The 27,385-nt window shown below is 41.7% G+C and overlaps 1 protein-coding gene across 1 annotated transcript in view; it reads right to left on the bottom strand.

Moving 5' to 3' along the window:
- MED23 (mediator complex subunit 23) overlaps nt 1-27,385 on the bottom strand; it is a 1,483,999-nt gene that overhangs the window by 1,274,295 nt on the left and 182,319 nt on the right. The window contains exon 4 of the mRNA XM_044067991.1: nt 3,266-3,361. Coding sequence (XP_043923926.1) covers nt 3,266-3,361 — 96 coding nt within the window. The remainder of the gene's footprint in view (nt 1-3,265; nt 3,362-27,385) is intronic.

The raw sequence follows: 27,385 nt of genomic DNA, 5'->3' as shown, positions 1-27,385 counted from the left end.
GAAAGCATTATGTTGCAATATGTACATCAAAATCCCATATGACAACTACAGTCTGTCAAATATTTTAATATGCAACTAGATTTGAAATGAATTTTATAAAATAAACATAATAGTCACTATACTACTAGTGCATATACAATAAACAACTTCATTATCACAAGAAAACGGCATCAGCTCAGTTATTTAACTTTGACGTTTAATCAAGACAGTATCCTTTCCACAAGCAACGGAATTTCAAAAGCTGTATCAGCAAATATTACACTTACTAAATTCGAAATGCTTTTGTTGGTTTCTCAACTGCTTAACTAGATTTGCTTATATTGTTAATAAGGAAATGTAAACGTAATACTTTCCTGAAAGTGCGGTATATGTTGCTTTGCTGAGAAAAAAGGACCAGTCTCTTTAAACAGTCTTTATACATAAAACAAGTAAATACTACACTGTGTTATTATCCACTATATTCATGCCTTAATGGAAAAAGCCACAAAAGTAATTTCTTGTAGCATGCTTGGGAAATATTAATAGATAAGGTTACGTTAAACCCACACTAACGATACAAACATCCTTCACCCACACAATAATTGCAGTTAAACAATGCCCAAATTAACTGTAACACCTTGCTTAAAGATGCAACTAAATATAGCAGAGAGCAACAGACATCACTAAACTCTACTGTTTTAAAATGGCATGCATATCTACTGTGTACAGGGCTTGAAATTATTTAATTGAGAATGTGGTAGAGTTATCTTAACCCTCAAAGGCCTACTCTACTGATTTAACACAGAGCAAAGATGCAATGCAAAAGAATGACAGCAAAGTAACAAAAGGATCAAAACAAAGAAGTTTACTGATATAAATGCCTACTTAACAAGTTCTGATATAAGGAGCTCACATATAGACCTCTAAGATACGCAACAAACTGTGATACATTCTGAAGCCATTAATGCATGCCAGAAAAAGCAGCTTCATAAGAGCAAAAGTATGGAGCTTGACAAAAGGCAACAGGAACAACAAGCTACACTAAAAAGGAACATATTCACTAAATCTTTTCTTACAAAATACAATGCAGCAGTGGACAAACTGGACAGCCATTTCTGCCCTTGAACCACTCTGCAGCAGTGGTATGGTCTGCCTCCTAAGGGTTTTCTTGCATCACACTCAATCTGGGTTAACTTTTGTCAAAACATGAACAATTACTAGATACTGTACTTGAAATGTCAGTTTCCAAATACTGTTAATGTTCTGCAAGGCTTGCAATAGTCTGTCAGAACAAGACAGATCTGCTATCCAGCCTTTCCACAGGCTTACGAAATAAAAATAAAGCAACCAAATTAGCTGGATAACTTAGACTGTTTAATAAGTCTGACTACTTGCATACTGCAATAACTGGACGCACTCAATGGGCATCCAGCTTTCAGCACAAAAAACATCAACTGTACCTTTCTGATGCATTCAATATGCATCTCAGTAACTCAGTATTTGTACTAAATGCTTTCAGTACCATGCTCCCATGCTCAAGCACTCAAATGACAACAAGCACAGGTTAAGAATTTCTCATCACAACTTGCTTTAACTTCCTTCAGTCTGACCCCTACAGTTCAACAAATAAGGCAAGACTAAATACTCTCTCCACATTCCTTGCACATATTTGATTCAGCATACTCTCTCTAGATGGCACCTTGACTTCTTAAGTCCTGCATTATGTTCATCTGGAATTTGTTTCAGCATCTGATGCAAAATATGGTGCAATGCAGTAAGCTCTACCACTGCTGTTACTCACAGATGAAAGGAGTACAGTGGTCTGAATAAGAGGAAACTTGGTGCTCAAAGCACAAGCAGTGCAGGGGGAAGAATATCTGCAGCTAAGTCATTTACAGTACTTATAGAAGAAAATAATTTGGTAATTTGGTCATGCTTTCTTACTAAAACAAAAAAGGGGTAATAAATGTCTGGGGGTTCACCACTAAATCAGTGGAGAAACACCAGATCTACCTTTCTGACTGAAGGCTTAGATTTTACTGTTATAGGCGTGCACCATGGTGGAAACCACAGTAAAGGCATAATGTACTGGTAATAGATTTCTGGGTAATATGGTGTGGAAGCACGCCACTCCTTGACATTACTGCATATTAAGTATTTATATGGGTACCTTATGAATTAAGCAGAAAATCCTCTCTTGTAGCTCACTGACACAACTGTGGTATAAACACTGGCATGTCACTCAATACGACAAGGGGCAGCAACCATCTTATGGGATACAGAGGTTAGAGTTTCAGGTAACATGAGGTGCAAATAAACACAATAATAAATAAATAACCAAAGAACATACAGTGTAAACGTTCACCATCCTACTTCACAAAGCAACTCAGTGCCCAGTGTACTTTGGTTAGCATCTCCTATTTGGTGGTGCTTCACTAATCTTGGAAATGTACTAATACAGAAAGCTAACACACTACAGGGAAAACATCACTTTTGGCTCAATTACTTTTGCTCTCTGAGGTTAATAGACTGCTTATCCTGTCAAACTGGCCATGCCCCAAAACACATTTAAAAAAGGAAAGGGAAAAAAAATGAAATTATTCAGCATGAGGCCTATTGTGCAATGCTAATTTCAAGCCCTGACTGTACATATGTACTTGAAATGGATCAGTCACTACTAAGCAGCCAGCATCTCATTAGTCAGATTATAACAGTAAGGTTGTGAACATACCTGAGCAATGTTCAAGGTCTAGAGCATTGGAGGATGGACAAGACAAAAAAAAAATAAAGAAGGAAAAAAAACATACCAGTGACTATGAGGCCAGCCTCATGGAACCCCAAGTCAAGATCAAGCCCCACTAATCAAGCAAAAATAAAAATAAAAAAAGCATACATATATGCATGCATTACCTTTACATACAAACACATTTCAGAAATATGTAGTGCCTGCTAGAGTGCTATTTTAGTTAAAGTGTCCATTCTGTGTGCTTAATTCAAGTACAAAACAGTAAATGTAACAACTATTTAAGAAAACAGTACGTTAATGATGTATAGTCACTTTACTATAAAGCTAGAAGAAAATATACTTGAGGCTGGCCTTGAAGAAAAAAAAATGCAAAATAAATTGTTAGTTTAACATTTAGGCCATTTCAGTTAGAAATCTTCAGGAAAAAATAAATAAAAGGTAATAAATTACTTTGCCTGATAAACTACCACAATAAGTTGAAAACACTGGAAAACTAAATCTACTTAGAAACAATAATATTCTGACAGCAATGTTCAGTACCTGCTTATTCAAACCAAGCATGTTGCAGACCATTTCTCTGGAGTATGGCTGTTCCAAAACATAACGTAGTAAAACAGTCTGTGGCTCAAACAGGTCCTAAAAAAAAAGAACATTTTATCATTAACTGGATGCCATTCTTCTAACACATTTTCCAATTTGTTTCCTATGCAAAGATGAACATTCCAGTAAAAAGAAAAGAACCCAATTAAAAAAAATGTAAACAAAATCAGGCCACTTAAACAGGTCAAGGCACAGGGTTCAAGTTAAAAGTATGACACTGTGAACCTGAATCGTTTGTCATCTATCACTCTGGAGAAATCTTCAAAAGAAATCACTATACACAGCAATTAAAAATGCGTTGGTTTTAGGTTGGCTTGTTTAAATTTAAGTAATACAACAGCATATCTAGGCTTGTGAAAAAAATAGACTTCCTACATGGGTACACGGTGTCTGCATCTCTAACCAACAGCCACCTCCTATAAAAATGAAAAATTATCTTGGTAAAAGGCTCTCAAATGCTGAATGTATGTGGTTTGCCTTCTGCAAATGCTCTTCTCTAACAAAAGCGTGCTTTAGTCACAGTTTATGACTAAATTGCTTAATTCTTGGTAATTTCACATCTGATAATTTGTCTTTTAAAATATTTCATGAAGAAGACTACAGCTGTCAGTAAATTATATCCTATCAAAAAGTATTTTTTACATTTCTCCCCACTATATACTACAAGTATTGACTCCTGCTTTGTTGTCTTTTTTTAATTGAAATTCCTAAATTCTGGCTGTCAAGTTTCATCAGAAAGACCACAGCAACATATACCTCATGAAGCTGGATTGTTTTACTGGCCCATTCAGCCCGGTGTACTGTTTTTGGCCATGCTACACAACTATCAGGCATAATGTCTATACCTAGAGGTTTAATGCAGCAGACTTCCACAATGGGTGTGCACTGACCAACAGTTTAATTTCGGCTCTCCCAGTGTGAAAACAGAAAATGGTAAAAGAGCAACTGAAACTCAGTTTGGCTAAAGTTATGTCACTGGCATGAAGATTGAGCTCTTCGGCTAAGAAGAAATTTGATGAACCTGAGAGAAAATCAAAAAGAAAAGGAGAAGGGAAGTCCCTGGCTAGGAAAAATCCTGCAGCTGTTCAGCAAAAATGAGTCAATTTTTAGATATGGTACAGGAGACAGCTGCCAATACTTTAAAGGAAACAAATTAAATGTACTCAACAATGTTTAACACAAATGAAGGAATAAATCAACTCACACAACAAAAGGCTGGAAAATAGAATAATATTTAACTAGCTATTCAAATAAACTAATGGAACTAGAAAAATGAGAGGATGAAATTAAAAAAAGGGCTGGCTGAATATGAGGCTCCCAAGAAAAATGGTTTAAAAAAAAAAATTAGAGGATCGAGTGCATTGAAAATCTGTCATATTCTGCTGTACCAGAGAAACTGGAAGGAAAAGAAGGTATACATTTTATGAAAGTACAAATAAGCAACTAGTTTAGTGTTCCACAACAGGCAATGAGAAAGCAACTGAAAACTGTATTAGTAAAGATGGAATTGTAGCAGTAAAAAGAGTTCATCCCGACAAGTCTGTGCCAGAAAGGAAATGCATTGAAAACTGAGTGTTTATGAAAAAATATTATTCAGTGTACACCAGGCAGAAAAGCATGTTTATCCCAGCAATCAGGGAATTGCAACAGACAGGTGTGAGATTAAGCTGTTGTATCCAGCAGGCTTCAGAATATTTTTGTGGGGTTTGGCTTTATTGGCCTGAATTTGTCCATTAAACGACTTAAATAGAAAAAAAAGTCATGGGCTTTCAGAATTGCCATATAGCTGAAACACCTGATGTTCTTAAGGGTCATTTGCATATATCCCATGTGCCTCTAATACAAGAGGTTTGAGGAATCACACAGTGGAAATTCTAGCTAGGCTGGAATTTTCTTTTAGTTTTACTGACTGTTTTTTTTTTTCTGTGTGAACTCTTTACTCATTGTTTTAGTTTGTTGGGATATTTTGCAGACATGGTAATGGATATCAGCTGGGTATAACAGCCCTGTGTTTCGACTAGTTAGTCCACTTGGGCTGTGCTGATGAGGCCATAACAAGACCAAAATATGCATGTCCATAGCTAATGGAGTTTAACTTCACTGGCCTGAATATGTCCAGTAAATGACTTAAAAAGAAAAAAAGACGTGGGCATTCAGAATCGTCATACAGCTGAAACACCTTAGGTTCTTAAGGGTCATTTGCACATATCCCATGTGCCTCTAATACAACAGGTTTGAGGAATCACACAGTGGAAATTCTAATTTGAATGGAATTTTCTTTTAGTTTTACTGACTGTTTTTTCTGTGACTTCTTTACTCATTGTTTTAATATTACCTGATGAAGAACGGGCTAAGGAGAAAATAAAATTTAGCCAACAGACATTTGGTCAGCATGCAAAAGGGGAATCTGCTTCTCAATATTCTGACAGAAAAGTCCACAGAAAGACATTGTCAGTGAAGCCTTTCCATTTTTCCAAAGGAACATGCCTGGGAGACAGAAGATGACGAAGAGTCAGGATTACATTAAACTTAAACCCAAGTCTGATGTTGGGAGATGGAGATAAGGAAAAAGTAAATCTGAAATTAGTGAACAAATGGGAGAATAATAAAGCATCAATCCAACTGTTTATAGGAATATACTTGTGAAATACTGTTTGGCAAGAAAAGTGGTATGGAAAGACCAGAACTTTCTTGACTTTATTAAAACTTGTTAGTAACCTGTAAAGCATTACCCCACTTTAAGCCACAAATGTTTAGAAGAACGTGCAAGAGAATGAAGAAGTAACTTTAAGTAAAACAGTTTTTCTTATTTATTTTTAAAAAGTTATAATGCAAACAGCAAGTTATACTGTAAAGCAGTTTTGCACAGAATCTAGTCAGGGTATTTTAAATGTGAAGTGAGGAGAGTTTTATCAGTGACTGCTGTATATATTAAAGGTGTTTAAGTAATAAAGTACTTTAAGAGGGAATATGTACTAGCAATACACTGTAGGTTGTTAAGAAAGGCTGGTCAGAAGCAAGTTAAAACAATGCTGCGATCTCAAGCTGCTGATGTGGAGGATGGTATGTTAAAGAATATGGAGATACACAGAAATAAGATAGTAATGTTCCCTGATTTTACCAGGATGAATGTCTAGATTAATGTCCTTAGTTTAAGCTGTACACACTGCTTGAAAATAAGACAAAATGATGAAAGACAGAGAAATTTGCAAGCTTCTTGCAAACATGAAGTTATTAGTTTGCTTTTTTTCACAAGCAAATGGTCTAAGTGGGAGATAAGAAGCCTGTTGGTGCAGGCGGTTAGACAGAGGACGTCTCTACTGTGAATTTGACTGAAATGTACATTCTTTTATGAATCTGCAAAGCTGTTGGCTGTTTTTTCCCCTCTCATCTCTGACTGCTTTTACTTCAGAAGAGCTGTCTGCAGGTGCAAGCAATTAATCTTGAGAGCTCTAAAGACTCTGTTCAGAGAAATGCAAAGGTGAAGTAGTAAGCAGTTCACTGAAAAATAAAACCTGACACGGTGGGAAGTAGCCACCCCAGCAGTCTTAATACTTTAATGCATTTAATAGTACAGAGCACTACTTTTTTTTATTATTTAAAGGAAGCTAGTATACTTTTTGTTAGGGCTAAAAGTTAATGTTGACAAAGCATGCAGGCTGTTTTTCATGCCTGTACGGGGAATCAGTGTAAGTGAGAAAACAAGCTGTAACATTGATTCTGTCATCTTAATTTTAGACTGTGTTAAGGTCTGTGGATGCAGCCAATGATTTGAGCCAACTGCTCCTATCTAGAAGAGTAAATGTCATTTGTTGAAAATGTACATAGTTTTGTGAGTCAGTTCAATGTTAAAAGGGGTACATGGGAGAGTTCCAAAATCATACTTAGTTTTTTTTTTTTTTGTCTGAGTGCTTTTATTGAAGCAAGCAGTCTTGAAAAATGTGACATAGCTTCAAATGGAGATAAGAAGCAACTGCTTAAAAGATCGGCCTGTCACACATTAGTGTGTGCATGCAAGCCAAAAGCTGGAAATAAACACTGAAAAGAACTGTCATGCAGAACAGGTTGGAGTAATAGCTCTATATCATAATGGCTACTTTATAATGGAATGTAAATGGCCTTACAGATAATGACAAAAAAAGAAGTTATGTACTCACTATAATGTTACATGTTTGTTGTCCATCTCGCCACTCATTCTTACTGGTTGGGTTCGGAGCCGATCCTTGCCTCTGACTCAGCCACATACTATAGCTCGAAGTCTTTTACTTGGCTTGTGGCTGAACACCTATCCCATCATGCAGTGTGCAGTTCCGCAGATCTTGTTTGTTGCTAATCATAGCCATACTAAAAGGAAAGAAAGCCAGAGGAGCTCCTGTCCAAGGAAAGAAATCCTCCAGGTTCTCTAGAAGTCTTAGGCAGGGGGAAGGTGGGAGAGATCGTAAGAATGAATGACGAAATGGACAACAAACATGGAACATTATAGTGAGTACATAACTTCTTCACGTTATGTTGTCCTATCTTGCCTTCATTCTTACTGGTTGGTACAGCATCCATAGTACCATATTTCCAGGGTGGCTCATGGGAGTACACTTTTCAGCACAGTGGAACCAAAGGAAACCCTGTCCCTGGAGGCCAAATCCACTTTCTAATGAGTGATAAATGTGTGAGAGGTCTTGCCCACGTAGCAGTGGCACAAATCTATCCATTGATAGTTTAACTGGCTAAGCAAATGACTTTGCCATGGCTCTAGTTGAGTGACCCTTGACTGTGAATGGTAGTTGTCTGTTTTTAGAATTGTAAATAAAGGTAATACAATTTGAGAGCCAGTTTGAGAGTGAGACTTTAGAGACTGGCATGCCTTTTCTGACTTCTGAAAAGGAAACAAACAATTGATCAGACTTCCTGAAATCTTTGGTTCTATGTAAATAGAAGCGAAGTTGCTATGCACATCTAACTTGTGTAGCTTGTATTCTTGTCTTGTTGCCATGATTAGGGAAAAGCACTGGCAGCTGAATAGATTGGTTTACGTTATTTTGTGAACACATCTTAGGTAAAAATGATGCGTTTGTCTGGAGAGATACCCTATCCTTATGTAAGATTAAACAAGGAGGCCTGATTGATGAAGCTTGCAGTTCCGAAACTCTTCTTGCAGAGGTAATAGCAACTAAGAAAATTGTCTTCCAACACAGAAATTTGAGGTCACAAGATGATGACGGTTCAAAAGGGGGCAAGGTCAGATACATTAGAACAAAATTCAAGTCCCATGGTGAGAGTGGTTCTTTAATGGGAGGTCTTAACAAGCAAGTACCCTTTAAAAAGGCTTTTACTCTGAGCCCAGAGTGAGAACCTTTTCCATATGCTAGACTACATCTTCCTAGTTGTAGCTTTGTGCGAGGATACCAGGATGTATTTACTTGCGTAAAATTGTGAAGCCTGACTAAGTTGGGAACTGGAGCAGCCATGCTGTCAAATTAAAGATTTGGAGGGAGGGGTGGTGGGTTCCTGACATATGAGTCAGAAGGTCTGGAAAGTACAGTTGTGTACACTTACCATAAATGTAGATGTTCGAGTGTATTCACTCTTGCAGTCATTACATTTGGGTTATCTGCTTGCAGGTTGCCCTCAGTCGGCCAGATTAACAAAGTCTTGGGTCCTGCATCGGTTACTGTCCCTTCTTCCATGACGTCAGGTCGTCAGGGGTATAAAACATGCAGTCGACACCATTACATCAGTTTCTCTTGCCCCAGATGTCAGGTGCCCCCCTAATGGGTAGCAATTAAACATAAAAGCACAAAGATATACCTCCAACAAAAAAGCAAATACACCAAAAAGGCTTTTAAGCATAGTAAAGGAAAGTAGAGGTATAGCCAAAAGAAGTTATGGGGCTGGAGGGAGGGTAACCAGGACTGCAACAGTGAATACACTCGAACATCTACATTTATGGTAAGTGTACACAACTGTACTATGTTCTTCTTGTTTCACTGTTGCAGTCATTACATTTGGATAGATTCCCAAAGTTTTGGTTGGGAGGAGTAATTTAGATAGCATTGGGGCCAGCTATAATGCCCTGCAAGACTGCAGTGGCAAAGCCAGCTCTGGATTTAGAGAAAATTGGCAAATGATCATGCTTGGTGAAAGTATGTACAGAACTCCAGGTAGCAGCTTCTAGGATGTCCCTGGTAGGGACGCCTCTGAGAAAGGCTGTAGAGGTAGATGCAGCCCTTGTGGAGTGAGGTCTGGTCCCCTTGGGGATAGGTTTTCCATGGTGCTTATAGCAGAAATGAATGCAATGGCTAATCCATTTAGAAATGGTTTGCATTGAAATAGCCTTCCCCTCTGCCCCTGCAGCAAATGCCACCAACAGTTGTTCAGATTTCCTTTGAGGTTTAGTCCTGTCCAAGTAGAATCTAAGTTGTCAGTGCACATCTAAGGAATGCATTATCCATTCCCCCTTTATTCTGTGGATTGGGAAAGAAGGCTGGGCAAATGAATGGACTGATTAAGAGCCACACTGGATTCCACCTTGGGCATGAAGGTTGGATTGGTTCTGAGGGACACCATGTCCGCACGAAAGATGATGAAAGGCTCCACTGCTATAAGGGCCTGTAATTCAGATACCATTGTAGCTGAAGTGATTGCTAAAAAGGAAAGCTGTTTTCCAAGAAAGAAAATTTAAGTCTGCAGTAGCAGCTGGCTCGAAAGGAGGTAGAGTGAGTTTCTCCAAGACAAAGTTAAGGTCCCAGGCTGGGGTTGAAGCTCTCCTTTGAGGTCTCAAATTTTTGGCCCCTCTGAGGAACTGCTTGAGCAGTAGATGAGAGAAGAGGCGGGGTTCTGTTTTATAATGAGCTGAAATGGCTGGTGTGTGGATTTTAATGGAGGAAAAAGACAGGCCCTTGTGAAGCATCTCAGTTAAGTATTGTAAAATCTGAGGTAAATTGGGCGCTGCTGTGCTCATACCTTGAGATTGGTTCCAGGCACAGAATCTTTTTCATTTTTCAGCATAAGATTTTCTAGTACTAGGCCTCCTTGCCTCTAAAATGATATCCATCACAGGTTTGCTGAGGGATGATAAAGGAGAGATTAAGTAATTAGCCAGGCTGCAAGGTTCAGTGTTGGAAGCTGAGGGTGCAGAATCTGGTTCTCCTGCTGAGACAGCAGGGAAGGAGTCTGAGGCAGGTGCCATGGAGATAACCGTGACACACTGCGCAGGAGGGGATACCAGTGTTGGCACGGCCAGTCTGGAGCAATCAAAATCATCCTTGGTTTGTCCTGTTTGATTTTTAGTAGTACTTTGGAGAGCAGAGGCGGGGGGGGGGGGGCATAGACTGATAGGTTTTTCCAGCTGAAGGACAGAGCATCCACTTTCCAGGCTTGTTTGTGGGGAGTCCTTGTGCAAAATTTGTCCAACTGGTAGTTCTGGGGAGAGGCAAACAGGTCTATATCTGAGCTCCCCCATTTGCTTGTCAACATGTTGAAAATCCTTGGTTCCAGTTTCCACTCTTGTGGGTCTATGAGGTTTCTGCTTAGTCTGTCTGCTAGTGTATTTAATTTTCCTGGCAGGAATTGAACTTGTAGATGCACTTGGCGGCTCAAGGCTGGGGGTAAGAATGTGTACCCCCCCCTGCTTGTTTATGTACCACATAACCGTGGTGTTGCCCATCTTTACCATTAGTTGTCCTGGAAGAATGTGGTCCTTAAAGGCGGTCAGAGCATTCTGTAGAGCTAACCTTTCTTTTTGATTGATATGCAGATGCATTTGACTCGAGTTCCATTTGCCCTGAATGCACTTCCCTGCCAGGTGAGCCCACCATGTATAGTCTGATGCATCTGTTGTTAGGGTTTGGGCGGCAGGGGGTGGTGTGAAAGGTAGTCCCTTGTTTTGGTGGCAGGCCTCTGCCCACCAAAGGAACTCTAGGCGTAGGCAAGGTATGATAGGAATCATTGTTTCTATGTCTTGAGAATGTTGACACCACAGGCTTTTTAGATACCACTGTAGTTTCTTCACATGCAATCTTGCATATGGAATTAGAAGAATGCAGGAGGCCATGAACCCCAAGGCTTGCAGTATTTGTCTTGCAGATAGCAGGGTTTTTGTGGCCACTTGTTTGAAGTAGGTTGTCAAATGAATTTGCTTTTCTGGCATGAGGTAAGCCATCTGGGAAGTTGTATTCAAGCTTGCTCCCAGGAATATAATTTGTTGACAGGGTACCTGGTGTGATTTCTTTTCGTTTATGGTGTACCCCAGACAAGTTAGAACCCTTTTTACAAAGACCAGATGATTCAAAAGTATGTCCTGGCTTTTTGCCTGAATTCGACAATCGTCCAGGTATGGATATATTTGAATATTTCTTTGCGGGAAAATGCAATAACTGGAGCTAGGCACTTTGTGAATACCCTGGGTGCAGTAGATAAGCCAAAGGGCAGTGCAGAGAACTGATAGTGTGTGTAGCCTGCTTTGAAGCGTAGGTATTTTCTGCAAGATTCCCTGATTGGGATGTGCAGGTATGCTTCTTTTAAATCTAGTGTTGCCAACCAGGCATCTTTGCCTAGCATTGGAAGTAATTGGTGAAGAGTCAGCATCTTGAATTTTGGAATCTCCAAAAAGGTGTTTAGAGTAGACAGGTCGAGGATAGGACGATGTGAATTGTCTTTTCTGGGTACCAGGAAAATTCTTGAGTAGAAACCTTGTCCCTTTTCCTCTTCTGGTACCAACTGAGTTGCCCCCATGCTTAAGAGAGAAAGTACTTGTTTTTTGGGCCTCTGCCCACTGATTTGGGAGTAGGTCCGGGCACCCACTTGGTGCTGGCAACGTGTGGAAGTGAAATCTGTATCCCTGGGACACTACATTTAAAACCCATTTGTCCTGGGTAATAAGTTGCGAATTTTTTGCATGATGAGCAATCTTTCCACCCAAAGGGGCAGTCAGTTGACCAGTGCTTGGAAATTTTAAAAGGAAGTCATTGAGACAGTTTACCATGGGGGGAGTCTTATTATTCTCAAACTTGGAAGTGGAGGCCCCCCACTGCTTAGTTCTGTGAGTCCCCTAGGACTGAAACCTGGGAATTTTACTGTGTCTGGGTTTGGCTTGAGAAGACCTGGAAGGGTCTGGAAAGGACCAATTCATAGAGGGCCAGTGCCTACTAAATCTAGGAGGCTAAACTTGTAAAAAATATTTAACAGTTTGCATAGATTTAGTTTTATGTTCCACCTTTTTAAGAACTTCCTCAGCCTTGTTGCCAAACAGGCAGTCCTGATTTAAAGGAACATCCAACAATTTAGCTTTAACATGATCAGGCAAAGATCGCTCCTTAAGCCAAGCATGCCTTCTGAGCACAGACCCAGTAACAGCAGCCCTGCAAGAGGCCTCTAATGAATCAAAACCACATTGCAAAGTATGTTTTCCAACTTGTTCGGTAGAATGCATTAAATCCTGTAATTCTTTATTTTCCACACAGTCAGGAATCAACATCATTTTCTGTTTAAGCAGTCCAATAACATGTTGCTGACATTTTAACCTATGAAACTGGCAGTTTAAAGCCCTAATGGCCAAGGTTGCAAGTGTAAACCTTCTTACTCCATCTATCCAGCGCCCTGGAGTCTCTATCAGAAGAGGTAGGATTTTTAGCAGTAGAAGCCTTAATGCCCTTGGGCCCCTGTGAAATAGTCTCTGGATCTGCAATAGGATTTTTGAAAAGGAACTTGTGGGACTCAGGGACCCTGTAGTATCTGTCATGTTTTCTGGGAGCAGGAGGCAGAGAATCAGGGGCCAAACTAGATTCCGAGAAAGCATCATCAACAATGTCTAGTACAGGAGGAATAGCTAAATGCCTATGCTGAGGTAGGAGAAGGAAATCTTTAAGCCTCTTTTTTTGAATCAGAAAAATCCTGGCTTTCCCAGTGGAAATGCTCCCTTAGAGTATGTAAGGTTTCCCCAAAAGAAAAATCCTCAGGAGGGGAAGCAGAGGGAAAAGAGTCCTCTGCATCAGAATCCTCATAAGCAGGTAAGGGCAAATCCAGATCATAAGAAGAGTCAGAAAAAACAGAATCCTGATCAGAAGATTCATAATCAACCTCAGTCCTAGGCCTCTTAGAGGGGAGGGGGTTGGCTACCCCTGATTAGAGTCATTAGATCTTCAGCCATTCTTATCATTTGTTTTTTAGGCAGAGAGACCTGAGCATGTAGCCTGGGCATTGATTTTTTAGAAATGGATCGAGATTTAGGCCTAAGTAATGAAGGATGCTTCGATTTAATATGCAAGTCTGTAGGCCTGAATACACCCTCAGAAGCCGGTGCCTGCACAGTGGCTCTGGACCGATCCAAAACAGAGACATCCACGGGTTCCATAGTTGAAGTATCTCTCGGCATACCGGACTCCGAATGGGTTTCAGTAGAGGCTGCGAATCAGAAGTAGCGGGTATCAGGGGTTGTGAAAGCGCCTCACTGAATACCGGCGAACTGGATTGGCTTAGGAGAAGCGTCGTCGGCAGTTTTGGACCTCTGTGGCCTGTCTCTGTCTTTATCTTTGCGTTTTTTCGGAATCCTGGTAGTCGGATGGCTAACCGATGACATTTCTGGATAATTAAACCGAGAACCGATATATTTAAAGGCAAAAACATACCAACAACAGACAGTGCGCTGATTAAATAAAGCACAAAACCGACAGCAAGGTACGTCGTGGTCAGGGCCTAGGCAAGGAATACAGTACGAATGAAAATCTTTATGAGGTATTTGCGTTCCACAAGTAATGCAATTATTAACTTTTACTGACATCGGTAAGGAGCAAGAAAACGTTTCCCCAATGGGGTACTTAGCTTTAGTTGAAGACTTCGGTTCTGAAACTCGAAACCGAAAACTTCAGGAGTCGGCCGACCGGCACTAGTGAACTGCTTCTGCTTCGGGCACCGCATGGCAAGAAAGACTGATGTAATGGCGTCGGCTGCATGTTTTACACCCCTGACGACCTTACGTCATGGAAGCAGGGACAGCAACTGACGCAGGACCCAAGACTTTGTTAATCAGGCCGACTGAGGGCAACCTGTAAGCAGATAACCCAAAAGTAATGACTGCAACAGTGAAACACAAAGAACATCTAGGTCCAGAGTCCACGGTTCCTCCTGAAAATGTGGCCAGAGGAAGGGGAACAAAATCTGACAAGGCCAGTATGAAGCAATGAGAATCATCCTGCCTCCCAACGAGAATTGGCTTTCTGAATGACTTGTTGTATTAGGGGGAATGGAAGAAATGCATACAGTAGTAACGAGGGCCAGTCGTGAACAAGAGTGTCCCTTGGCGACTCCCACGGAGGGGGGATTAGGGCAAAATAGCTGCTGCATTTGGCATTCATGGGAGTACCAAAATAGGTCGCAGCACAGCTGGCCCCATTTCTGGAATATCCTTTCTGCTATCTCTTTCTTTAGAGACCACTCATGAGGTATCAAAATTACTCTGCTCAGCCTGTCTGCTATCACGCTGGACTTCCCCGGGATGTGCGTTGCTGTCAGAAAACATTGGGAAGAGATTGCCCATTTCCATACTCTGAGTGCCTCTCGGCAAAGGGTGTAAGACTTGGTTCCTCCTTGCTTATGTACTAAACCACCGACATACTGTTTGACTGAATTGCAATTGTTCCTAGTGGAAGAGAGTCCTGAAGTGCTTGCAACGCCAAGAGCACTGCTCTCATCTCTAGAACACTGATATGCAAATGGGTCTCGTGGTCCTGCCATGTGCCTTGGACTGTCCTCCCCAGATTATGCCCCCCCCACCCTATCTGGGAGGCATCCGTGGTCACTGTTGCCAGTGGTTGCTGTGAAGTAGAGGGTTGACAATGTGACATGACCGGAGAGGAACCGCCATCTTAGATCCTTCTTGCATGACTCTGTAATTCTAATCTGGTGGGACATAGGAAGTTCTTGTAAACACCACAGAGAAAAGAGAAGCCACTGAAGAATTCTCATGTACATCCTGGCTAATTAACTATGGTTATCGTTGATGCGATCATTCCTAGAACTTTCAGGACTGTTTTCATTGTTACTTTTGTCTTTGACAAGAGATAGGAAATTTGTTGCCTGAGTACCAAAACTCTTTCTACAGGTACTTTTGCCATCATAGAGACGGTGTCTAATTCTGCTCCTATAAAGGTAATATGTTGACAAGGCAGATTTCCCTAAGTTTATTGTTATCCCTAATTGAGAACAAATTTGTAAGGCTTGGTCTCGACTGTTGTAGTAGATGCTTGGCGGTGGTAGTCAGGAGCCAGTCCTCTAGATACAGAAACACCTGAATTCCTAACCATCTCAAGTGAACCGTGACTACTGCCATGCATTTGGTGAACACTCTGGGGGCTGTTGTAAAACCAAAGGGTAGAGCTCGAAATTGATAATGACTGGCTCCCAGCCGGAAGCGTAAATGACTCCTTGATGCTCTGTCCATTTTTATGTGGTAGTACGCATGTTGGAGGTATACTGAACAAATCCAGTCGTCTTTCCCTAAAAAGGAAAGAAGTGACTGCAGTGTCACCATTCGGAACTTGGACTTCTTTATCCTGATTTGTTTAGTTTGCTGAGATCAAATATGCGTCTCCAGTCCCCTATTCTTTTTGGCAATAAAAAGAATCTTCAGTAAGTTCCGAATCCTACTTGGTCTGTGGGGACTTCTTGGATGACTCTTATCTAGCAACTTTTGAATCTCTACAGTTGCCTGTTCCCTTAGACTGGGTGGAACTCTGGGAACCTTCAGAGATGTGGGACAGGAAGGCAAAAGGGAATGGAATAGCAACTTTTGAATCTCTACAGTTGCCTGTTCCCTTAGACTGGGTGGAACTCTGGGAACCTTCAGAGATGTGGGACAGGAAGGCAAAAGGGAATGGAATAACCTCTGGATATCTTACTTTGTACCCACTTGTCTTTTGTGATATCTCGCCAGGCTTCTGGGTACAAAGATAATCCCCCCCCCCCCCCACCGACTGCCTCCAGAGTAGGACAGATGGGCCTCCTTTCAGGACTGCTGAAAGGGTCAGCCACAAAAGGAATCACTGTCACCCTGATTTCATGGACCCCCTCTGCCTCGTGGATGGCATTTACCATTATTGCCTCCCCCTCTGCCCCTGGGGAAGGATCCACCACGTGCATCCTAAAAAACTCCCTCGGATTTCTTGAACCAAATTTTCCCACCTTTCTAACCCTTAGAATAGGGTCTGGAAGGGACAGAAAAACGTACCCCAATGGCAGAGAGAGTTTTGCCTTCCTGCTCGTATCTGGTGAGTGTGTCTTTGACGTTCGCTCCAAAGAGTGAGGAACCATCAAAAGGAGCACTGACAAAGGTAGACTTAAAAGGTTCCGCAAAATTACGTAAGTGCATCCAGGAGTGCCTCCGTAAGAAAACTCCTGAACCTGCTGCCCTGCTCACTCCATCCGTTGCATAGGAAATCAGCCTCATGGAGGAGTTAATTATGGAATTTAAGGTGGATAGCTGAGAGGTCACCTTGTCTGAAACACCTGCAGCTAGTGAACCTTGGAGAGCATCTCCTAACTTCTTCAGGAGATCTCTGTATAGCCTAGTGAAGTGCATAAGGTAGTTCAGCAATCGAAGGGTAAAAGTCGCCGATGAGAAAATATGCTTCCCTTATCTGTCCATCGTTCGAGACTCCTTGTTCGGTGGATTGACAGATGAGGACGTTTCAGTGAGTTCCTTCTTGGTGGCTGTTGCCACCACCATAGCATCTACAGGGACACCTTTAGTAAGAAAGTCTTTTTCCGCTGGAGTTGTTATGAATTTATTTGGTCTCCTAGGGACCGGTTCCCATAGTATCTGGTGAATCCCACGCCTTTCAACTAACCAATTCCATCAGTTCATCAAAAGGCGGAGACACTCAGGAGGCTGAAGGTTGAGATCCGAAGGCCTTCAAGTATAGAGACTCCTCATCGGAAGGGTTAATGGGCTTCCAGCCACCTCTCTGTTTCAGAAATTCTAAGATATCTGCAAAGGAGATATCTTCAGAGGGTGACAGTGGGGACCCTTCTGACTCCTTGAGGTCAGTGTCTGAGGTTACTGACAAGTCCAGATGCTTCCTCTTGCATGTTTTCTTCCGGGGAACCTCCTCAGAAGGGCATTCTGGGGAGGTCTCAGGAGAGTGGGACTCGCCCAATGAGGCTACCTGAGGCCCTGCATCTCCACTGTCCTGAGAATGGGATGGTATTGAGACAAACGCCAGTGCCTTAGGGAGGGGAGACTACCAATACCCTTGTGCAGAGTTGTAGGAGGGGACAGCACACTCCTTATCAGTTCGAAAGCAGGTCCCCCAACTCAGAGGATGCCTCCCATTCTGAAGAACTATAAGGAATCCCCAGCTCCAACGAGACCAGCTCCGAGGCTGATGTAGGAGCAGAGCTCACCTGTGCCGAAGCGCTGATAGGTAGGTTTGGAACAAAGGAGACTTGGGTCCAAGTGTCTCCCCCAGAACCAACCAAAGAGCTTCAGCTCCTAGACACCTCGGAAGGTACCAAAGGTGTCGGAGCATACAATGGTTCCGAAATCTCCTGGATGGGTCTCGAAACCAAAGACTCTACATCAAATGGTACTCGGCACTCTGGCTCCGAAGATCCAGCTTGGCTCGGAGGAGGAATCGTTGTGGATGAGAGAGTCTTAGTTGGCTCCGGAAAGTACAGTTGTGTACACTTACCATAAATGTAGATGTTCGAGTGTATTCGCTGTTGCAGTCATTACATTTGGGTAATCTGCTGGCAGGTTGCCCTCAGTCAGCCTGAATTCCAAAGTCTTGGGTCCTGCGTCGGTTGCTCTCTTCTCTTCTATGACGTCAGGTCGTCAGGGGTATAAAACAAGCAGCCGACGCCATTTTCTTTAGTTTTTCTTGCCCCCGATGTCAGGTGCCCCAAAAAGGTAGCAAAATTATATATACATACATATATATATATATATATATATCTATATATATATATATATATATATATATATATATATATATACACACACACACATACATATATATACATGCATCAATATAAACTTTATCTTCATCTACAAGCAAATACACCACATAGGTTGTAGAAGATAGGGAAGGAAAGATAAACTTCAGAATGACAGGGGGATGGCGGGAGGGTAACCTGGACTGCAACAGTGAATACACTTAAACATCTACATTTGTGGTAAGTATACACAAAGTACAAGGAAGCAGGAGCTGCCAAAATGCCCTGCAAAACAGCAGCAGCTGCCAAATGCCCTGCAAAGAAACCAGGTGATAATGCTTAGAGAAAGTATGTACAGAACCCAAGTAGCTGCCTGGCCTAATCCCAGCTGGAAATCTGCCATATGATGGGAATAACAGGACAACTGCTGAGACTGCCTGAAACCTTTTAGTTCTGTTGATAAATACTTCAACTCAGCAGTAGCTGCAGGCTCAAAGGTTGTATTAATAGAAGAGAAAGACAAACCTTCTAGTAGTAACAGTAAGATATTGAAGAGCCACACACACAAAATCAGGCCCAAACAGATTGAGCTGTAAACTGAGAGCAGTCTCCCACAAAATCATTAGGATAAGAATGCCCCTTGCTTGTTTGATGTACCACACATGACAGTTGTGTGTTGTTCGTTAGAATCAACACTGGAAGAAGAAATTTTTGAATGCAAGGTATTATTTGAATGACAGTGTCCAGATCCTGGCAGTGCTGGTCCATACATTTTTGAGGATACCATTGTGTAGCTTCCATATGCAGTTGGCATTGGGCACCAGAATACAAGATACAAGATGCCATGAACCCTAAAGGCTTGTCCTGCAGTCAGCCCGACTAGCCAGATAGATGTGATGGAAGAACATCTGTACTATGTTCTTTGTGTTTCACTGTTGCAGTCATTACATTTGGGTAGAATCCCAAAGCTATGGTTGGGAAGCTGGAGCTAAACAGCATTAGGTGCGGCTATAATTCCTTGCAGCACTGCAGTGGCAAAGCCTGCCTTGGACTTAGAGTAGAGAGGCAAATGGTAATGCTTTGTAAAGGTGTGAACAGAACTCCAAGTAGCAGCCTCTAGAATGTCTTTGGTTGGTACTCCCCTGAGAAAGGCTGCTGAAGTAGTTGCAGCTCTGGTGGAATGAGACCTAATGCCCTTGGGCACAGGTTTACCATGGTGTAAGTAGCAGAAACAGATCATAGGAAGGATCATAGGAAGTTACTAGGCTATTGGCCTTGAGGCCCTTGCAAGCCTAACCAAGAATTTAGCCCATGTTCCAACAAGTCAGCACCCTATGCCAATGTCCAGCAGGGACACAGGTGGAATCCCAGGGGTGTATTTTCTGTTCCCCGTCCAATAAGAGATACTGGAGAAGATGAAAGAGCAAACAAAAAGATGGAAATGTATTCACTGATCCATTTCTAAATGTATCTACTGCACATGGTAGTTACCCCATTTGTGTAGTCAGAGCAAGCCTTTTGGGACTGCCAGAAAACAAACTTCTAAAGCATTAGAAATAGAAGCAGTGAATTTATCTGGGAAGGCAAGAAACGAGAGAAATACGAAAGAATAACAAATCAAAAATAGAAGGGAAGTGTGGGTGTACTGGATCTCGAAGGTTTATAAGCATGTCAGGTGGTGAATATATTGAAAATGATGGATACAAATTATAAAACAGATGAAGACAAAGGAACAAGATTCTAAGGCAGGGAAAGATCTAATGACACCTTTATTATGGAGAGAAATTGTAGAGAGTGACAATATTTAAAAGGTAAGAATACTACCTTGTGGGAGAACAGAAGAGGACACAGAGACAGAGACTGTCAAATGAGGAGACACTGAAATGAGTAAAGAGACAAGAAACAAACCAGTACAAGGACCAAGTTCAAATAGAGACGGATTAAAAACATGGGACAAATTGAGACAAGAATTCCAGTTAGTAACAAGTTGGAGTTGGAATACATAAGTGACAGCAAGAAACATGGCAAAAAAACAACAATAATCCCAGAATTAAACTGCTGAAAATAGAAAAAAAAAGAGAAGTCGTGGAGGAATGACAGCACAGTTTCTTAAAGCTGGATAAAATGGATAACAGGAAGAAGGAGGGACTGGGAGTTGACATAATGGCTACGGTGTTTACTTCACAGGCACAAGATACAAGGTTTGGAGTATTACCTTTAGGAGAAAAAAAATGTGTCTAGGCTTAAAATGGCCCACAGTGGGTTATCCACTTTGAAATTGTCTGCTTTGAAATAGCCTTTCCTTCTGATCCTGCAGCATGTGACACTAGTAATTGCTCAGTTTTTCTTAGAGCTTTAGTCCTGCTCAAGTAGAATCTTAGCTGTCTGTGTATGTCCAAGGAATGCAGAATTCTCTCTCCTTTGTTCTGAGGATTTGGATAAAAAGTTGGCAGATGAATTGTTTGATTAAGAGCCACACTGGAAACCACTTTAGGCATAAAAGTAGGATTTGTCCTCAGAGACACCCTGTCTGGGTAAAATACGATAAAAGGTTTTACAGCCATACGGACCTGTAGCTCTGAAACTCTTCTTGCTGAAGTAATTGCTAGTAGCAGAGCTGTCTTCCATGATAAGAACTTTATATCAGCGGTTGCAGCTAGTTCAAATGGAGGCAGGGTGAGCTTTTCCAACACATAATTGAGGTCAGATGCAGGTAATGGTGATCTTCTAGGAGGCCTTAAATTTTTGGCTCCTCTAAGATACTGCTTTAGTAAAGGATGAGAAAAGATTGGTGGTTCTGTATTATAATGAGCCGAAATGGCAGAGGCATGGATTTTGATTGATGAGAAAGATAGGCCTTTGTCAAGCATCTCAGTATTGTAATATCTGAGGAATATTTGGCTCTGCTGTATCAGTTCCTTGTGCTTGATTCCAAGCACAGAATCTCTTCCATTTGTCAGCATAAGATTTTCTAGTACTAGGCCTTCTGGCTTCCAAAATGACATCCATCACAGCTTTACTGAGAGGTGTTGTTTGTATGACTACATGATTAGCCATGCTGCCAGGTTCAGAGTCTGTTGTTGGTTGTGCAGGATCTGATTGTTTTGCTGGGACAGTAGTTGTGGGCTTTGAGGCAAGGTCCAAGCTGGGTATTGAGACAAGTTCCTTATGAATGGGTACCAGTATTGGCGGGGCCAGTCTGAGGCAATTAATATCATCTTTGGCTTCTCTTGTCTGATAGGAGGACTTTGGGTAGAAGAGGCAGAGGAGGAAAGGCGTAAACTGATAGGTTTTTCCAACTGAAGGATAGGGCGTCCACTTTCCATGCTTGTCTGTGATAAGTCCTTGGGCAGAATCTTTTCAATTGATAATTTTGAGGACAGGCAAATAGATCTATGTCTGGGCTCCCCCATTTCTCTGTTATCATGCTGAAGACTTGTGGATTTAGTTTCCACTCATGAGGATCCATAAGGTTTCCTGCTTAAATCGTCTGCCAGAGTGTTTTGTTTTCCTGGCAGAAATTGAGCTTGAAGATGTATTTGGTAGGTCAAAGCTGTGTCCCACAGTGCCATGGCTAATCTGCAAAGGGGGTATGAGTGTGTGCCCCCTTGCTTGTTTATATACCACATGACTGTGGTGTTGTCCGTCTTTATCAGTAGTTGTCCTGGATGAAGTAAGTCCTTGAAGGCTGTTTTGAACAGCTAGCATAACTTTCTGGTTGATATGTAGATGCATTTGTTTTGGTGCCCATATGACCTGAATGCATCTTCCTGCCATGTGAGCCCTCCAGGCATAACCTGATGCGTCTGTTGTTAAGGTTTGGCTGGCAGGGGGTAGAGTGAAGGGCCGTCCCATGTTTTGGTGACAGGCCTTTGCCCACCATAGAAACTCCTGTTGCAGGCAGGGAATGAGAGGAATCATTGTTTCCAGACTGTGTGAATGTTGACTCCATAAACTTTTTAGGTACCATTGAAGTTTCCTCATATGCAGTCTTGCATATGGAATTAGTAGGATGCAGGATGCCATGAAGCCCAGAGCCTGTAGAACTTGTCTTGCAGAAGACTGGGTTTTTGTTGCCATCAGTTTGAAGTAAGTAGTAAGTTGCCTTTGCTTGTCTGGCATGAGGTAAGCCATCTGGGCAGTTGTATTCAAGCTTGCACCCAGGAATGTTATCTTTTGAGAGGGAACCAGTTGTGATTTCTTTTTGTTTATTGTGTACCCTAGGCATGTTAGAAGCCTTTTCACAAACGCCAGTTGTCGAAGAAGAGTGTCCTTGTTCTCTGCTTGAATGAGACAGTCGTCCAAGTAAGGATATATTTGTATTTTTCTTTGTCTGCAAAATGCAATTACTGGTGCCAGACACTTTGTAAAGACCCTGGGAGCAGTAGATAAGCCAAAGGGCAGTGCAGTGAATTGGTAATGCATTAAGCCAGCATTGAATCTGAGGTATCTTCTGCACGATTGTCTTACTGGGACATGCAGGTATGCTTCTTTTAGGTCTAAAGTCACCAGCCAAGCATTCTTGCCCAGCATGGGCAGAAGCTGCTGCAAAGTCAGCATTTTAAATTTTGGAATGGCCAGGTATGTGTTCAAAATCGATAAATCCAGTATTGGCCGCCAGGCCTTGTCCTTTCTGGGTACTAAGAACATTCTTGAGTAAAAACCTTGTCCTTTTTCCTGTTCTGGTACTGGCTGAATGGCCCCCATATCCATGAGGGACAACCTGTTTCTTTGCCTCTGCCCACTGATTTTTTGGCAGATCTGGCCAACCATTGGCATAGTGTGGAAATGGAATCTGTATCCCTGTGATACGATGTTTAGTACCCACTTGTCCTGGGTTATTAACTGCCAATTTTGAGCAAAAAGTGCTAATTTTCCCCCTATGGGTGCTGCCAAAAGATAAGTGCTTGGTGTAGGCAGAGGGAAGTCATTGGGATTGCTTTCTGTAGGTTTGCACTTTGTCTCTTCCAGATTTGGAGGTGGAAGCGCCCCATTGCTTTGACCTGTATGAATCTTGCGCCTGGTATCTGGAACCCTTAGGGCACCTGGATTTGCCCCTTTGAGCTCTGTCTAACACAGGAAAGGACCAATTTTTTTGTAGGCCAGTGTCTACTGAATCTTGGTGGTTGCACTTGTAAGAAGTCTTTAACAGTTTGCATAGACTTAGCTTTGTCTTCCATTTACTTTAAAACCTCTTCTGCCTTAATACCAAACAGAGAATCATGCTGTAAAGGTGCATCTAGCAATTTAGCTTTAACACGATCAGGCAAACTTTGTTCCTTTAACCAGGCATGCCTCCTAATTACAGATCCAGTAACTGCGGTCCTGCAGGAGGCCTCTAAGGAATCAAAACCACATTGCAAAGTATGATTTCCAACTTGTTCAGCTGCATGCAATAATTCCTGCAATTCTTTACTTTCTGCACATTCTGAAATCAACATCATTTTCTGTCTCAGCAATCCCATAACATGTTGTTGGTACTTAAGCATATGAAATTGACACAGTTTAAGGCCCTGATTGCCAAGGTTGCAGATGTATAAACCTTTTTCCCCCCATCTGTCCATTGCCCTTGAATCTTTGTCAGAGGGGGTAGGATTTTTTGCTGTTGAGGCCTTAACTCCCTTTGGACCCTGAGAAATAGTTTCAGGATCAGCAGCAGAGTTTCTAAATAAAAAATATGAGAGTCAGGGACCCTGTAATATCTGGCAGGCTTACTGGGAGCCGGAGGTAAGGAGTCAGGGCTCAAGCTTGACTCCGAAAACACATCATCCACAATGTCTAAAACAGGGGGAATGGCTAAAGGCCTGTGCAGAGGGAGAAGGAGGAAATCCCTGAGCCTCTTTTTTAATTCTGAGAAGTCTTGACTCTCCCAGTGATAATGCTCCCTCAAATTATGCAAAGTTTCTCCAAATTAATAATCCTCAGGAGGAGCTGCAGATGGAATAGACTCCTCAGCATCAGAATCCTCATAGGGAGGTATAGATAATTCCTGATCAGAAGAGGAATCAGAAGAAATAGAAACCTGATCTGAAGATTCATAATCTGTGTCTTGCCTACGCCTCTTATCTGGAGGGGGATGGGTACCCCTGATCAAGGTAATAAGGTCTTCAGCATTTTGATAATTTGTGTTTTATACATAGAAGCCTATGCACGTGGCTCATGCATGTTTTTTTTAGTTTTAGAAGTTGCTTTTGTCTTTGGTTTTGCAGCTGTCGTCGGTTTGATATACCCATCCGAGGGAGATACTTCCGTCAGTCCAATACCTTGAGCATCTTGCTGCATGCCGGACTCCACATGGGTGTCGGTAGAGGCCTGTGACTCTAAGGTAGCAGGTATCCGGGGCTGCGAAAGCACCTCACTGAGTACCGGTGAACTGATGACTGGCTTAGAGGAAGCTTCGTCGTCTGTTTTGGATCTGACTGCCTTTCTCTGTCCTTTTCTTTGCGTTATTTATGTACTCCAGTAGTCGGATAGCTATCCGACGACATTTCTGGGAAGCTAAATCTGTTTCCAAAATACTTTGATGCAAAAATATGCCGACGCTTAATAGTGCGTTGGTTAAATCTAGCACAAAACTGACAGCCAGGCACGTTGTGATCAGGGCCTAGGCAAGGAATACAGTATAAATGGAAATCCTTATGAGGTATTTGCTTCCCACAAGTAATACAATTATTAACTTTTTCTGACATCAGTAAAAAGCAAGAAAAAAGTTTCCCCAACGGGGTACTTGGCTTTAGTGAAGACTTCGGTTCTGAAACTCAAACTCGAATATTTCAGTAGTCAGCCAACCGGCACTTGCGAAATGCTTCTGCTTCGGGCACCGAGCGGCAAGAAAAATGAAAGAAAATGGCGCTGGCTGCATGTTTTATACCCCTGACGACCTGATGTCATGGAAGAGAAGACAGCAACTGACGCACGACCCAAGACTTTGGAATTCAGGCCAATTGAGGGCAACCTGCCAGCAGATTACCCAAATGTAATGACTGCAACAATGAAACACGAAGAAAATGTGGTTCAGTCGGAGCTGAAAATAATTTAGCCAGTGACTTCAGAAGTCTGGGCACCACCCTATCCACATCATCATCTGATAAGCTTCTAGAGGACCTGGAGGAAAAGGTAGGCGAGTGAGATCTCTCCAATATGGGAGATCTTAAGGTAGGGGATACCAGTATTAACTCAGTGGACCGGCTCCAAATGCTAGTATCCTTTTGCTCCGAAAGCTGTGGAGCCGAAGGACTTGACTTGTCCAATTCAATGATCTCTCTTAGTTCCGATTCCTGTGGAGCCGAAGAGATTGATTTGTTTGAAATTTGTAATACTTTCTGAGGTGTTTCCGAATGAGCAGATGAGGAGGAAGCAGAAGATGGTCTCTTTGAAGGTTTGTCACTTCTTGAAGCAGGGAACTTAGATTTAGAGGAGGTACTCTGGCTTTCTAAAGCTTCAGAAAATGGAGTTTTTAGAAGCCTTCTGACTATCAACTTGTTCTTTCTTTCATGGAAAACGCAGGAACTGAAAGAGTGACAGAAAGTATATGACTCCTGCAGATGAATGGCCCCCAAAAAATAAAACACAACACCATCAGTTAGGGACATTTTTGTGAGCATTTCTGGTACTTTTTAAAGCCAGATGGCTTTGGTTCCCTCTCTCTACTTTCCTTAAACATCATGAGAAGGAAGCACAAACTACAAACACTATAAATATAAGGCAATAATTATAAGAAATACTATAAGTAGAAAAAACAAACACACACAATATATATGGCCTAACACAGCACATCTATTTGGGGGGGGGAATATATATATATATATATATATATATATATATAGATATATAGATAGATATATATAGATAGATATATATATATATATATATATAAATATATATATATATATATATATAAATATATATATATATACACACACACATATATATATATATATATATATATATATATATATATGTATATATAAAAAACATACAGCTCTGCACTCTAAGTTAAGTGGGCGCTACGGACCTAGCACTGCTATTAATCAAGGAAAAATAAGACAAAACACGATAAGGGAACAAAATGTAGTCAAACCCTCTAACTTAAGCGGGCACTTGGCTCTAACTCAAATGAGCCAAGAATCACTGACAAAGAAAATACACACTAGACAAACAGACTACATTGTTTTTCGATGGATTAGAAAAGAAGAAAATAGGCCTAGCGACTAAAACGACAGGCAACTAAGCAACAATCATGGTAGTGAAAGATTAATCAGCACATACAACAACAGCAGAGAGAAACTATCTATATAAAAGACCTATAACTAAATGTAGACAAAAACAGCAAGCAAAAATGCAAGAAATATTCGTTTTTCAAAAACTTAGTCAGTCTTAAGTGGCAAACGAGATCTGGGGAATCACACACTGCATGATGGGATAGGTGTTCAGCCACGAGCAAAGTAAAAGACTTTGCGCTATATATAATATGCAGCCGACTTGGAGCAGAGGATCGACTCCGAACCCAACCAGTAAGAATGAAGGCGAGATAGGACAACATAACATGCAATGATTACTGAATTACATTATGAAGTGTATTGTGCAAATAATGTTGCAAGAGACAAATATGGATAGAAAGAAGCCCTAAATTTGATAAAAGGGGTCTGGAGAGAACATGGGGTGAAAAGCTTGAAGGGCCATAATCAGAGCTCTCATCTCTTTGATGTTGATATGGTCTGACTGCCGATGAGGAGGTCAGAGACCCTGAACTTTCAGGTGACCAAAAGAAGCCCCCCACCCCATGCCTGAGGCATCAGTGAACAGTTCCTAAAAGGGACTGGAGGCTGAAAGGGCAGGCCTGAATTGAGAGTGAACAGTTCCTAAAAGGGACTGGAGGCTGAAAGGGCAGGCCTGAATTGAGGGCTAACTGTTGAATCCACCACTCAAATTCCTTCTTTAGAGAGGGAAGAAGAGGTGCACTGAAATTTGAGGGTGACAATGCTGCAGCCAAACTGACTTGATCTACAACTGAAGCTTCAGTATATGTAGTCTGGCAAGAGGATGCACTGGAATAGAATGGCCATGAATCCTAGGGCCCGAAGAAACTCCCTGGCTGACATGGCAGTCAGAGGAAGAAGGGACTGAAAGAAGGCTGTT

This window comes from Protopterus annectens, chromosome 1.part0 (assembly GCF_019279795.1).
Source record: "Protopterus annectens isolate FY-2018-M chromosome 1.part0, PAN1.0, whole genome shotgun sequence".
Classification (NCBI taxonomy): Eukaryota; Metazoa; Chordata; order Ceratodontiformes; family Protopteridae; genus Protopterus; species Protopterus annectens.
This window is presented reverse-complemented; position numbering and strand designations above follow the sequence as displayed.